This window comes from Rissa tridactyla, chromosome 8, assembly GCF_028500815.1.
Source record: "Rissa tridactyla isolate bRisTri1 chromosome 8, bRisTri1.patW.cur.20221130, whole genome shotgun sequence".
In the NCBI taxonomy this organism is placed as follows: Eukaryota; Metazoa; Chordata; class Aves; order Charadriiformes; family Laridae; genus Rissa; species Rissa tridactyla.
In genome coordinates, this window is record NC_071473.1 from 3,584,789 (window position 1) to 3,599,660 (window position 14,872).

The 14,872-nt window shown below is 42.8% G+C and overlaps 1 protein-coding gene across 10 annotated transcripts in view; it reads right to left on the minus strand.

Annotated features, from left to right (window-relative positions):
- The window catches only part of CARD11 (caspase recruitment domain family member 11), a 66,412-nt gene that overhangs the window by 15,003 nt on the left and 36,537 nt on the right, over nucleotides 1–14,872 (minus strand). For 9 of the 10 annotated variants that reach the window (XR_008468006.1, XR_008468004.1, XR_008468007.1 and 6 more), the window contains exons 14-24: nucleotides 14,387–14,519; nucleotides 13,626–13,827; nucleotides 12,646–12,772; nucleotides 11,288–11,528; nucleotides 10,778–10,874; nucleotides 9,580–9,675; nucleotides 8,524–8,656; nucleotides 7,791–7,970; nucleotides 6,527–6,651; nucleotides 5,579–5,694; nucleotides 1,040–5,028 (exon numbers count right to left, since the gene is read on the minus strand). Coding sequence is in view for 1 of the 10 variants with exons in the window: in XM_054211381.1 (XP_054067356.1) it covers nucleotides 4,824–5,028; nucleotides 5,579–5,694; nucleotides 6,527–6,651; nucleotides 7,791–7,970; nucleotides 8,524–8,656; nucleotides 9,580–9,675; nucleotides 10,778–10,874; nucleotides 11,288–11,528; nucleotides 12,646–12,772; nucleotides 13,626–13,827; nucleotides 14,387–14,519 (1,655 nt within the window). In the remaining 9 variants the exon portion in view is untranslated. Of the gene's footprint in view, nucleotides 1–314; nucleotides 5,029–5,578; nucleotides 5,695–6,526; nucleotides 6,652–7,790; nucleotides 7,971–8,523; nucleotides 8,657–9,579; nucleotides 9,676–10,777; nucleotides 10,875–11,287; nucleotides 11,529–12,645; nucleotides 12,773–13,625; nucleotides 13,828–14,386; nucleotides 14,520–14,872 lie in introns of those variants that run through there. The other variant, XM_054211381.1, reaches the window with a different exon arrangement.

Consider the following 14,872-nt stretch of genomic DNA (forward strand, 5'->3'; position numbering starts at 1 on the left):
ATGAAAATAGCTTGGCATAAAAGAATACAGAAACCTCTAACAGGTTTACAGGCACTTTTCCAGCTTTGGCAACTATCTTCACTTAAAGTTCATCGGCAAAAGTCTGCTTTGTGTGTGTTCCTACTCCCTGGCAAATTGCGCTGGCAGAGCTGTCTGTGCTGCAGACAGACCGATTGACAGCTTTGCCTCCAGCCAGAATCCTCATTCAAAGGAATATCAAATTCTCTGTAATAAAGTTTGCATGAAATTTTTACCTGCAACAATTCCCCAACGTGCTGAACTGCATGATACTGACTTATATAGTACATCATTTTAGCAGCAGAGTTAAACAAAATGCAAAGCCAGATTCAGTTTAATTTTTTTTTTGTGATCAGAGACGTTATACCACATCTGATGGCTATAAGCCGTTACTTCCATGGTTTTTGCCGTCTATAAACATCAAATGCAAAGTTTTCTACAAGCGCTTCAATCAAATCAAATGTTTAAATGCAGACTTTCAAAAATATTTCGACTATAAAAATAAAAAAATTAAAAACAGAAAATGTTTTTAGGTAAAAGACTGAAAGTACATGAAATATTGAAAAGGACTGCTTCAGTACTGTTGAAATACTTCAAACTTTTAAAAAATGAAATGTTAGAATGGAAACATTTCCATAGCCAATTGATTTGGATGAAAACACATTTTCTAACAGGACAATATTCCATTGACAAATTTTCCAACTGCATTTTCTAGTGGCCAATTTCTCAATGACATTTCCCAAAGAACAATCTACATCTGAAAACTTTTCAACAAGCTCTTGTGAGCTCTTAAAGGAAAGAAGAAGTAGTTTTCCAATAATAGATTTTGAAAGGCAGTTATTATTCTATGCTTTACACCTTTTTACAAAAAAGGTAGCATACCAAATATAGGCCAATGGCCTGGACTTCCTGTTAACTCCTTTTTTAACTTAAAATACAAATTGCTGAGAAATGTTCCCAGACTTCAATTAAAACCCTTGAGTGATTTGATTTTAAATGGACTGATATAAATGTTGCTTACCGTAGATCCAGACACGTCTCTGCCACGCAGCTTGGTCAGACCTCTGGCATCCAAGCACGGCAGCCAGTTCAAACTCGGGTCTCCAGCTTGAGTTTTTCATCTTTATAGACTAGAGTTAGTGTCCTGCTTTGGGGACCATGAGGTAGAGAACTTATCTGAATTTCAGTGGTACCTGCGAGTCCAGTTATTAATCACTAATCTTACACCAAGTGCTGCCTAACAACGCAAACCCACCCAAAGAATACTCCACCATGAAACTCCCATCTCTACCTTTGATGAGATCGAGCTGAGGGCCTGCTTCGGATTCAGTTGTGAGACTCTTTGCAACAAGCGTTTACAACATTTCCAATTTCCATTTTGTTTTCTAAATCATTGCTTCCAGTTTCTCACCCACGCCCTGACTCCTGGAACTGTGCCTAGGTGGGCATTTGTATACGTGACGAGGAGCCCAGGCTGGTACACGTGACACGCGTGTGTGAGGAGGGAGGCAGCCGGTCACTCAAAGCAATAAAGCAAGGGAGACTCAGCAGAGTGGCAAACACTGCGACGATCTACAGCCCAAGTTCCAAGGCTGCGCTTCAAATCTGCCAGTTCAGGACTTGGAACCCACACTGATTCCAACACTCTGACATTTAGGGAAATTCGTGGCCTCTTTTCAAGCCTGTAGATTTGAACGTCTTTGAAAAGATGCAGAGGTTATTTTCTTCCAGTTTAGATGGACAGCATTTGGGTCTAGATCAGAAGCCCCTTCTCAGCCAGGGTAAGTGATAGCGGCGCCTTTTGCTCTGTTGCAGTTCTGGGAACGTGCTCCAGCTATAGATTCATTCTTTGAGTTCACATCCAGAAGTCATGGGGGAATATGGTTCTCAGTCCTTCTCCACCGAGTCACAGAGGTGAGGGTTCTGCAGGCTGCAGCACGCAGCTCTGCCAGGGAACTTCGCTGGGCAGAGTCTGGTTGCTTTGCATCACGTGAGCAGACAACCACGATGCCTTCTACTGTTGGCACAGCTGGGAATTCACAGGAGATGCACTCGGATACCAAGAAGAAAAGTCTGCTCCATACATTCACTCCTCTCTCGTTTCACAGAAATAATTAGATCTCTGCTTGTTCTCTGCCTCAATCCCTTGTTCCACTTTTCCCATAAGGTGGTTTGGCTGTCCTAAATTACGGAGCAAAAGGCTAAATGCTAGAGGCCAGGCTAATTCTCTAGTTTCTTTCTATAGTCCATGAAAAAAACCCCAGACAGTTCGGAGGGCAATTAATCTCATCCTTAGATAGCCATCTACAGTAAGTTAGACAAATAGCTCTGTGGAGGTGTATCTCCATCCATTGTAAAAGGAACCTCCTTTAGACTTTGGCATATACCTTTCCTATGTCTGAAGTTAAGTGAGATAAATCACATCCACAACTGTTGTCTCTGTACAGAGGGCTCAGAAATAAAGCTGTGGTGAGAGAAGATCACTGCAGAAACAACCATGACAGTTTGAGATACTTCACTCCCTCTGCCCCACCAGCCGTCTGTTCTAGCCATTCCACCAGCTGTTACCGGTCCCCGCGGCACAGCCAGTGGGACGTGGACATCCCGTGGGTTCTGTGCAGCAGCCAGCTGGTTGCTCCTGAAGGGGTCCGACTGGCTGAACTTTTTGCTGAAGCAGCTGAGAAATGTTCTTACGGTCCCTCCCATTGCTCGGCTGAGGACTCAAAGCCACCACAAGAGGGGCAGTAACGAACCGCAGGCAGCTGTCACACAAGGCTGCATTATCGGGACATTAGGAATGAATGCAAAATGCTCCTGAAAGGCTCAGCTTTTCCAACTGATACTTTCTTATTTCTGGTTGAGCTACAGAGGGTCTCTGAAGAATCATCCAATTTGTTCTATATATACTCCAGTTGGTTGTTATTCTTTGCCCTGGAGGGAGTTGTGGATTGTGTATGCAGCCTGTACTTCGTAAAGAGATGGCAAAATAGTAGCATCCCCCTGCTTGCAGAGTCCAAACAGATGGCATTGGGCAGGTAAGGAGCTATTCTCTGAGAAACGCTGGCTATGAACAGTCTTTCAAACATTAATAATTTGAGAAACACAGCAGCAGAAAGTTAGATGGCAAGTGACATAAATGACTTCTAGAAGATACAATTAGTTAAAAAATGATGTGCATAAAAGAGAAAAGCAGAAAAGCACAATCACACAAGCCAACATGAAGTGACCCAGCCTACTTGAGAGATACCCACAGCGTCAGCAGCTCGTTGCAAAGACAACCTAGCATTTAATCCAGGGAGGGCAACCAGGCCAGATGTTTTGGTTGTCTTGGACTCTGGTTGTCTTTTTATTGCCAGCTGCTGCACCAAGATGGGATGAACACAGAAGCAAAGGTAAATTTGTTATTAAATGCATCTTAAAAGGCAGGGATATGGCAAGGAATGAAGGATCTAAGGATAATGAGATGTACAACTCGTCATCTGTAGGTCAATTTTTATTGCATTTCAGATCAGCAGTTGTGCAAGTCATAATTGTCTGGTCAGTTTTATTGAATCCATTTGGCAGTCTCAATACCATGTCTAACGTATAGTGGAAAAAATTCAAAAGGCTGAAGAGATTTAGGAGTCTAAGTCGCGCTCATTACCAGTGGAACTTAAACTCTCCGAGGAGTTAAGTGCTTTTGAAAACGGGATGTGGTCTTCTAAGTCTTGTACACACTTGTGAAAATATTACCCTTCTTGGCCACAGCACAGCGTGATGCCTGCTGGTCTCCTTGCTGCCAATCATGGCAGAGAGGTCAAGGACTGAGTGGCTTGCAGCGATTACTGGCTTATGAAATTCTTCTTTTCTTCTTCTCAGAACAGTCCCTCCTGTTGAGAGCAGGCATGTTGGCAGGCGAGGATGTTGTAGAGAAATACAGATTTCAGCAGAGAAACAGAGAAATCTGTTGTCTGGAGAAGGCACCATGATAATTTCCAGGAGTAAAAAATGTTAAAAATTGAGAGATGTACAAATGAATACAATGCAGAGGCAGGGATAAATTAAATGAAACACTGTCAGATCGGGAAAGATCTGATGTGCCACTGGGATAGTGGAGTCTATTTTGCCGTGAGTACCAGGACTACAAAGGAAACCTGCAAAACTGTTAAATAAAACTGAGGTTTAAAAAAGAAGGGAAAAGAGTCATTTTAATTAATGCCAGGAATAAAAGCTATTTTCTTCTCTTCTGATTAAAATGGTTATGGAAAAACAGGGTTAGAGAGCTGCTACGGCCATCACCAGTAGTGTTGCTGTTGCTATCAACCAGCCTTCAGCTTCCTCAATTGGGTGTGTTCAGAATGCCACCTCAGGGTGTACGGGGGGCACATCTCAATTCCATATCCTTTAGCCCAATCCCCATGCTTTATTTCTCTTAGATTCCACTTATCTGGTCTCACGAGAAGTTTTCAATGAACCAAATGAGATCCATATTTTCAACATAATAAATTACCCCGAGCTCCCTCTCAAGATCTTTGTCCTTCTCACATGTTGAACAGCTGCTGTCCCTTCAGAGATGCCGGTGGGTCAGAAGTTGCGGTGGTGGCTGAGGTCTGACCCACATCCTCGATCCCCAGCATCCGAGACACTGGCCGTTCAACACGGCTCCGGTTCCATTCCATACATGCATTTTGCCAGCAGGAAGTCCCCAGCCAGCCAGGGTGAAACAGGGGTGAGCACCGGGCACCTAGTCAGAGAATTCTGCGAGCCCCTGCTCCACCTGGGTATGTCCTTTTGTCACCAAAGAGCTCCATTTTACTTATTCTTTTTTATAGCTGATCTTCATCTATCCAGATGGTTTTACGCTGCTCTTCTCCGATCCGGTCTTTTATTGTTCGAATAAGATCTTCGATACTGCTCCATGCGTCTGCCTCCACTGAGGCATAAAGACATGGCAGTGCTTCCAGTTCTTTCTCCTTCAGACGGCACATACGTAAAAACTCATCTTCAGTCTCCGGCTTTGGCAATAGTTTCCTGTATCAAATGAGCAGACCAAAACTAAATGTCTTACATTTTAAGTTAATCCTGTAGTCCCAGCTGTCCCATCAAGAATTTATTTTCTACTGACTATATGCACGCAACAAAAGCAGTGGAGATACAGCTACTCCAGGTCTATCCTCCCCTTCCCTCCATGCTGCCCCCATATTTGCTATGGGGAAACAATTTAAGAGGACTGAATGCAGGGAGAGCGCAAGTGTTCGCAGCCTTTCCTCTTCCAGTTAGAATTACCTTAAAAACGCTGCGGGAGTGCTGAGCATGGAGAAAACCACATACTCTTCAGTCCCGTCTTCCCACAATGCTCACTGCTATCAGTGACAGTGAAAGAGTGCCAGATTTGGGGAATTCCTGCTTTCTCCAGTTTTAAGATTTCAGGGAGGAGTCATGGGAGGAAACAGTGCACATAGAGGCACCAGATGAAGAGAGAAGAGGTTCTTTATTTCTTTCACTGAGAACGTTATTGGACTTGAGAATGATCCACTGAATAGGATGGAATATAAAATATGCAAAGGGTTTGATATGTTACCTGAACCTCTTGATGTTTTTCTCCGAGACTCTGATAAAGAGAACAATAGGATATATCTTGGCTTTGATTAAATCCTTTGTGCAGCTTATTCCAGCTTCCAGGAGACAATGCTTGTTCTAAAAACAAAGTCATAAGAGTGTCACAAAGGAACATTCACTGATGTGCAATCTGGAGACAAAGGTATCCATACCTTATGAGGTCAGCTGAAAAGCTCTCTATTTACCATTTTTACTGATTTAAAACCTTTTAATCAAATATACATTTGAAGTCCAAACTCCTCCTCCTGGTTTACAACTAGTCAGTGAAATAACAGCTGAGCTTAATAGCTTTCTGAAAAGGTTTAAGACAGAAATGGATTGATCTAAAGATGAAGAGTATGATAAAATACCAGGTTTACATACATACACAAACACACGTACTTGCTCTTTCAGTAGTACTGCAACTACTTGTGAGAGAAAAAACCATCACTTTAATTCTCTTTTTTTCCCTGCTGTGCATCAAATCTGCTCTACTTGATATAAAATCTCTGTCTTTGACGTTGTTATCTTTGTGCTGTACACCCCTGTGTCTCTGTTCCAGGCTACCCTTTCTTTTGTCTAGGTCCTTGTATCTCCGACTCTCTCGCACATTCATATATACTTATGATATAAAAAGGAACTGAATAGGGGATGGAGTATAGAAAATGAAAGGATATTTTCCCGCATCAGTGCGGGTCATCACAGGGAATGAGTAAGAATATAAAAGGATATGGCTGAGGATGAAAAAGAAAAGGAAAAGCAAGAGCATAAATAAAAGCCATTTGGGAGAATACATATAAATCTGAGATTGAAGGTGGGCAAGAGAGAGAACGTGCAATTGTAACTTGGTCGGTCTCTTATTCAAGAAGAAAGATACATCGCAGACAGACTGAGAGCAGCCTATCGAGGGGATACCAAGCACTCTAAGCACCTTGGCAGTGACAGCCTCAATATTGGCAGGTACAATGCATTCATACGTGTTCGGATTCTTTTCTCTGCTGAAGATGATTGTCTCCGTTCTCTGCTTCCTTAAGAACTCTTCCTTTGTTACAATATCTGGAAGGAGGTGTGGATGAGGACAAAAATCAAGATTACAGCAACATAACCCCTAGAAAACTCCCCAACAGTATTTCACATAGGGTGTACGGATGGCTCAGGGAAAGAAGACGAGCAATGAATTGTCTTAACAGCTGCCTCATTTCTTCCGTTGAATTCAATTAAAGCCTAATCTGATCACAGCTGAGCATCTCAGCTATATCCCGCACCAATGAGTCCTTGGGCAATTACTACAACACTATGAAGACATTAAATTAAAACAGTAAATACAATTCCAGCACCTAATGTGGTGGATGATGCTGAGAAGCGCTAAAAAAAAAAAAAAAAAGAAGGTCTCTTCAGCACAGGCTCCTAAAAAGAAGGATTTAGTGTTCCAACATTTGTGTTTAAAGTTTCAAAAAATTTGGCTTAGGTTGCAATGTGTGATACTGGCCCCCTTGTGAATTGCAGCTCTACATCAAAGCTTTTGTTTTATGTTGCAAGACAGGGGATATTTATTATAATACTTAACTTTTCAGTTTCTCTGTCTGGGTAACTGTAAGACTGCGTACTATGCGGTGGGTATTCAATATTAGTGTAAAAATGAAACGTCAGCTGTGTTTAATGCTGTGTTGTATACAATCCTGCCCTACAGCAGTCACAGCACTGCATATTGCTTTAATAGTAAATACTTAGCATGGAAGAAAATCAGTCTTTCGAGTAGATCAAATGCACAATCTTCACAGCCTTGGACGAGATAGAAACCTAAAGTCGCTCTAGGGAAGATATTCCTCATAATAGCAAATACTAGAAACAAATTAATCAAAATTTCACATTGCCTAGATATGCAGTATGCAAACAGTATGCAAACAGAAAGAGCACTCGCAGCATTTCAGTCTCTGAGGGGCATCCTAGCAACCACGCATGGATAATATTCATAGACACAGAATCTCATAACCATGTGCACTGGCTGTCTCAAAAACATTCAAATATCTCAGATATTCTCAAAAAGCAGGATTTATAGCGACTCATCACACTGATGTGACTCGAAGTACCTCAAGCAACTATCGCATGTGCACGCCCCTGCATGTGCGTGCATATATACGTTCATATTTCCAACACCGAGGGTTTAAAGCCATGGTCCTCGTTTATCTCGTTACCTGGCTTGCATATGTTGAATTCCAGGGCACCTCCAGAGTTGAGAAGCTTCTGTACCAAGGCCTTGGCAAGCATGGTGGGAGTGAAAAGCACGGGGCGCCTGCGCTCACAGTGGATCGGTCTCACCAAGCTATACGGGATCAGACTGAACTTCTTATTGATTTCATTTTCGGAATCCAAATCTGAGTAAAGAACAAGATGTTTATCTTCTGGTTTCCTCTCCACCAGTATTTGGAGAAAAAGGAGAAACACACGAACCAGAAATGACATGGTTAGTCATGCCGGTCCTCCTTTCTCTTTTGCCAGTGTTGTCTTTACAATATATCTAGTAGTATGATGTCCAACCTAACAATAAATAATTCAAGTGCCTTTTGCTTTCAAGACATTATTTCATACTTTAAGAGGGCACTTGCTTGGAGAATCTTTCTGCTTATTAACTTGACTTACTTTGAGTTAAATGTTTTTTGGACAAAGAGCAAGAAAGCTCTTAGGAAGAGCTGCCAAGCGAACAGGAAGTTTCAGTGTCCTAAACTTGCTCATGAAGGCTTAATGCTCCAAGCACTTTTAGCAAAATCAGTGTTTGGTTACAAACGTTGTTGAATTTTTGCACAGAGTGGGCCCCAGAAGCTAGTAATAGGAAAGACTGGTGACATTTTTTCACGGCCATGCTGTTATGTAGGTGGCCTTTGTATCAGTGCCGCGTGTGTAAAAGCTATTACTATTTTATAACCATACCTTCCAGTTTATCAGGCGACAGCTTCTTTGCTTCAGATGAGGTCCGTACCAGACCAGAGGGCCAACCAGTGACGATACGGACGCGCTCATTGCTATTCATACGCTTATATTTGTTTTCAGACCTACTGACAAACTGAAAAGGTGAACAGAGAGATTTGGCCCTCATTTCTTACATTCTTTATGCTCCCATGTATTCATCAGCCCACACTTGTTATCTCTGAGATCTGAATTACCTATGTCTGTCAAAGACAAGGCTCCATGGATCCGTTGACTGAATTCTAAGGCTCTTTAAATATCATAGATCTGATTCAGAGCCTTTGTTAATCCCCTTTGGGATTTCTTATTTTGTTCTCTGCTCTTAAGCGGCATGTTCTTTCTCTTCGCAGAGCTCCCTGCTATCGCCAGTGCAAGCACCGATGTGTCCACAGCAGAGTAACACCCTGACTATTTGCACAAATGTGTTACAGGTTATACCCAAAACTCCGCCTCTTCTTTGCTGTACCAGAGAGACTTAAAACCTCCCAAATGGCACATTTTTACATTGAGAAATAGGCTTCATGCTTTCATTTCCCATCCACCCAGCTATTCCTCTATCCATTCCTCCTCCTGTACGTTTGCTAACCTCCACAACCATCGTCCTCCACCAGATGTTTTTACCTTTCACCCACAGAGTCTCTCTCAGGCTCAGAGTCACTGGCCCACAATTAAAGGGCCATTTTCCGATGGGACCTCACCCAACAGAGATTTGGGGATTGGGACGAGCCCAATGGATTTGTCCTTACGCAAAACACATTCAGGCAGACATGGTTGACCCATCAAGATACATTAGTGACGGAAGGCAGGCACTTAAAAATACACACCCCGCATCACAAGAGCGGTTAGAAAACACAACCCATTCGTCTTTTGCATATATTAAATCTCTTTTTGATAGGAAGAAATCCCAATACAACCTCTACACCTGAGGTGGGGTTGCCGGGGAAATTAGGAGAGCCTGAGAATATCTGCTGTGCGGATCCACTATTGCAGATGTTGCATCGAGGATTTGAACTTTATTACCTGTAATATTTGGCCCAAGAGAAAGCTTGCTCTGGATAGGCGAGGGCTGGTTTTCGGGTCATTCTGTGGGGCGTGCTCCTCTGGCTGCAATGTGTTCTAGTGAAAAACAACATAGGAAATTTTCTTTCCCTCCCTTTTTTTTTTTTTTTCAGTTTGTTGTTTTGGTTTGGTTTTTTTTTTTAATCACAGCATTCAAGAAACAGAACAAGCAAAAGCAGATATTTTATATTTCCAATCGAAGGGATAACGCTTGATTCATATCTATCCCAAATGCAAAGTTCTAAGGAAACTGTAGCCGCAGCCCGGCCTACGCTGAGAAACCCCGTTTCTGTTACTGCTCTTCCACACTCCTTTCCTCACAGGAGACTGCTCTCCACAGCTTATGAAAGAGGTAATTTCTGCACCGAGAAATAGCATGCAAAGCTTTTGCTTTCTCTGGCATGGCTGTCAGTGACCTCTGTCCCTTTGATCAGCGGGGACTGGGGTACAGAAGGAACGTGTGACACTTAACCTTGGCTGAAACCAAATGCAAGCACTGGCTACAGCGTCTCTGCAAATGCTGGAAGCATGTACGTCTCCCGAGCTCTAAAAATAACTTTTGGTAACTAATACACCAGGAAGTTAGTTTTAATTATGTAAAGATGGAATTCTTGGGTCTAAAGAAAGACAAATCAAATTACTGTCACTGAGGGGAAAGGAGAAATTGGCAGGGCTGTTGTGTGCGGAGACCTGATAATCCCACTTCTCTCCACAGCATGTAGGTTGGAAGAGACAGGTCTTTCTAACATGGGACCATGACAGCTCTGTGGATTAGATGCTTGTTCACAGTAGAAGAGAAATAATGCTGATTACTAACTCCAAGGACACAGCTTCTTGTCCTCATGTGGATATGAAGATGCGCTAGGGGCTTACAGGCAGAAAAGAATGAAAAGGACTAAGACACAGAACAGATATTAAAGTGTCTCATAGCTGGAAGGGTTAATAGTGTGCTGGAGCTAGGTCCATTGCCAGAGACAATATTATTTAAAGCAAACTTTAAAGTAAGATGCCCATTTATTTAAAGTAAAAGATGCCCGTTGTCTGGGACAATCAAAACCTACACAGCCTGTAAAGCAGACTTTCTGGGAAATTAACATAATGAACAACAAGTATCAGTGGAGTAGCAGGTGTTAAAAAGACCTTGTTTGCAGATACTGACCCGGAGTCCCCGAAGGGTGTTATATGAGCTTTCTGACTCATCTCTGCTGCCTCTGTGTATCAGCCGCTGCAGCTTCACCAGAAGAAGTTGCTGGGCTCTGGAAGAAAGGATGGAATCACATAGATCAAGATACCTTTGAAACCACTCAGAAGAAGGCTGGACTGCAATAGTTCTGTGCCCACAGAAAAGATTAAATAGAAATAGCAGTGAGGACTGACTGAACGGCACAGTAAACGCAGGAACAAAATAACGAGCAGGACTGCAGTGCAGTTAAGGATTAAAGCATCTCCATGGCATATTTTCCTATGATACTTTTTGAGAAACCCACATTATTCTTTCAGGTAACATCTGCAGCCTCCTTTCTAAAGCTTTATATCTCATATTGCAGTTTAACATCGCCTGGCCTTATCTCAAAAATTAAGGCATATACCTCTTTCCTTACAGCAGTTATTGCTTTCCCTGTTTACAGAACCACCGCGCTCGGTCGTGGTCCCTCAGCATCACGCTCACCTGCTGTAGCTGGGAATGGTCCCCATTTCCAGGTCCCTGTCTGTGAAAGGGTCGACTCTGGCACACAGCCACTCGCACATCCCCTGGTACATGGTGTCAAGAATATGGACAATCTCGTCACATTTCACTGACAGGGTACAGCCGTCCAGCTGGCTGGAGATGTTCAGATTGAAGCGGATATAAAATGAGTCCCCCGATGTGATCAGCCCTTCTTCCAGTTCCGCCAGCAGCCTCCGGTAACCTGTGGCAGCCAAGGAAGGGGTGAAGCACGATCGCTGCTGCTCAAACCTCAGGATTGCTGCATTCCTGGGCATCCTCTGGGAGGAGCACAGCACAGAGTTCTGAAGCTCCTCCGAGAGAGGGTTTATACTTCTAGAGTGCCAGTTACACTAATTACAACACGGTCACGGGCCTGAACCTTAAAGACACTAACGGGGCATTGATTTGGAAACAGTTTGTGGTGCTGGTATCAGAACCTGCGAGAATATTCTCATTACCATGATGCTTTCAGGTAACTCCATTTTCAGTACTCCACACACGACCTGTGAAACTTCTCAGCAAAGATGCAGACACAGCTATAGCTCTATCCTGTAAGTACAGCTTGAGTTCTGCCACCAGTTTTAATGGCAAGCTATTCCCTTTATTATTAGCTTTAATTGGCACTCCCACAATCTATAACATGCTTTACCTGCAGTTAAGTGGTGCTCAAAAAAAATTGCGATAGCCTTTCCTACCTCTGAAAACATCAAAGAAAATCAAAGACATCACTTCCTGTGTGATCTATGCAGCTGAGATTCTATAGCCAGCATTAAAAAAAAAAAAAAAAAAAAAGCCCACAAATTTATACACACCAGTAAAAAATGGATTCTGGGGTGTAATTTTTGATCCATAACCTGGAATTATCATTTCAGGCCATGAACACTAAAATCCAATTCTGTTCACCACACACGAACTCCAGCTGTTAAAGATAAGATAAAGCCACAAAGGTAATAAACAGGGCAACTCCGTCAGGTAAATGCTAAATCGACTTCAGCTGGATAAAGATGATTCAGCTCGCCACATTGTATTACAGAAAACTACGTAAAAATAAGCTCAATGTGTTTTGTGAGCCATGTCATTATTGGCCCACCATGTAAATTCTTCAGAGTCCTGCAGTGACAAGCATATGGACGGTTTTTTGTCCGCAGCCACAAAGCTAAAAGCTGGAGCAGTCACACAGAGTACCTGTAATTAACACCAGTGGACACGCTTCAGATTGATACCAATACAAAGGACATTCTGGTTCCGTCATTCTCATCCACGCCAGTTAGTATAATAGACCTGGGACTATGTGAGATGAGAAATACTTTTGCTCTTACCTTCGTGATTTGATTTATACTGGAGTGTTACTGGACCACTGCACCTCTGAATTGTCCAGTGAACTTCTTCCTTTGTGCAAGTATCCAAGGGAACACTCTGATTTTCCTCTTTGATGCAGGCCTCCAACTAGATATGAAAGAAATATTACTCTCCAGTGCGGGTTCAATCTCTCAGTCAATTATACCATTTTTTTTTTTTAGCGGCATAATCTTTTTCCGATTAAACAATGCAGATACTTCGCTGTCAGGATTACGTTCTAATGATTTAATTTCTTTTCTCTCAAATTAGGGGAATGCTAGCAGTCAACAGCACTGCAGCTCTTTGACAATCCCAGACTTCCCAGTAATAAATACTGCAGAAATATCAGTTGTGGCTGTGGTTTTTTTTCCCCCTTTGGAGACATTTTAGTAGAAAAATCATTTGGGAACATTGACAATGGAGGGAAAACTAAGCAAAGAGACACTTTGGAGAAGCGCTGTTGAACTCCTGCTTACGTGATGCTGGGGAGGGCTATGCAGGTGTGCGGCCCTTCTTCCCATTCGTGCTGCAGCTGTACCTGTTTCTGTTCATAACACGCCTGGTCCCAGGACAGGCCACTCTAAGGAATAGTTTAGGAGTCATCACGGTAAGCTAAGTAGCATGAGCACCCACCCTTTCAGGCAGGGAAGGAGTGGGAAGTTGAGAGCAAATGCCATTCTGGTCCATTCCAAGGGGCTGTGCTACACCATACAGCAACCAAGAAAGCGTCAGTAGCTCTGATCTCTTCCATACAGAGCTACCCTAAGGTGCAAAACCGTGTTTGTGTTTTGGATGACTGTAAATGCTATTTGAATAGTCAATAGCACATTTTCTCCCCCATGAGTCGTATGCTTTTGTCATTAATAGAAGATGAAAGCAGAAACAAACTGAAGTATGGTGAGCGTGCACGCACGTAGGTGGACAGACATCCCGTGCTGTTTGTGGATCATTTTATGCTCACCATTAGGACTTGGTGTCCCTCCCGAAGGCCTGCTTTCTCTGCCAGTGATCCTGCCTTGACAGAGCTAATAAAGCTCCCTTTGTCATTGCCCCCAACCAGGGTGATTTCTGACTTGAGACTCTCTCCATTCAGTGTCACGCGCTGGACAGTATGGCAGGAGTTTCTAATGCGATCAACGGACGTGACAGAGGGACGAAAAGGTCTGTGTTCATGAAAAGAAGTAACAGTTAGGCAGTGATCTCAGCTTTTAACCATAGTTAAATGATAAATGAGAGATATTTAAACAAACATTTAGTGAATCAAGCACTAGGATCTAAGGACTCAAAAAGAAATCTTTCTCATTACTGCATAAGTTCTGGAGAAGAGCATCTGGATAGCTTCAACTGCTCTGACGTGACTGAATAACTCAGGTGAATAATAGTACCTCACCTAGCAACCTGTGGCAGCAAGATAACAAGATCACAAGGATAAATCTAAGCCTCTAGAACATTTTGTCTACCTGGAAGTTTTTGAATTTTAGGATGACCTTTCTTGGTTTACAAGTTATGAAAGGGTTCCAAAATAACATGTTACACTGCTGCCAACATAAAGAAGTAAAGATTTAGCACAGTATCACGAGATATTTGTGTCAAATAGCAGCTTGTGACATCATATTCCTGCCATTATATCTTCAGCAACTAATAGATAAATGGAGGATGTCTACTATAGTAGCCCTTCCCCTCAGTCTCTGTCTAAAGTAGGTAAACTGGCATCTCAAATACCTTTCCAGAGAGAACTTTCTAAATATGGAGCTGACATGCTCAAGCTCATAGGCATCCAGGCCTTCCGACTGATGAGAAGAAGAGGAAGAGTGCACCGAAGGAGCTCCGTGTGATTGCCTGTCATGACTGTCATCTGAAAAGAGTAACAAGAATGCAAATGAGTCCTAGATAGAGTGATGAAGAGGGAAAAGGGGAAAATGGATGTTTGATTGATCCCAGCCGAAGCTGAAGGAGGAAATTCCTGATGCAGAGGCATGATTCATGTCCACAGGCCATGGCAAGGAATGCCAGTCTTGCTTACTGGACCAACCTCGTCACTCTCACAGAACAGCAAGTTGGAAGGGACCTCTGGAGATTGTCTAGTCAAACCCCCTGCTCAAAGCAGGGTCAGCTAGAGGAGATTGCTCAGGACTTGTCCAGTTGGGTCCAGAACATCTCCAAGGATGGAGACTCATCAGCTTCTTTGGACAATCCTGTTCCAGTGTT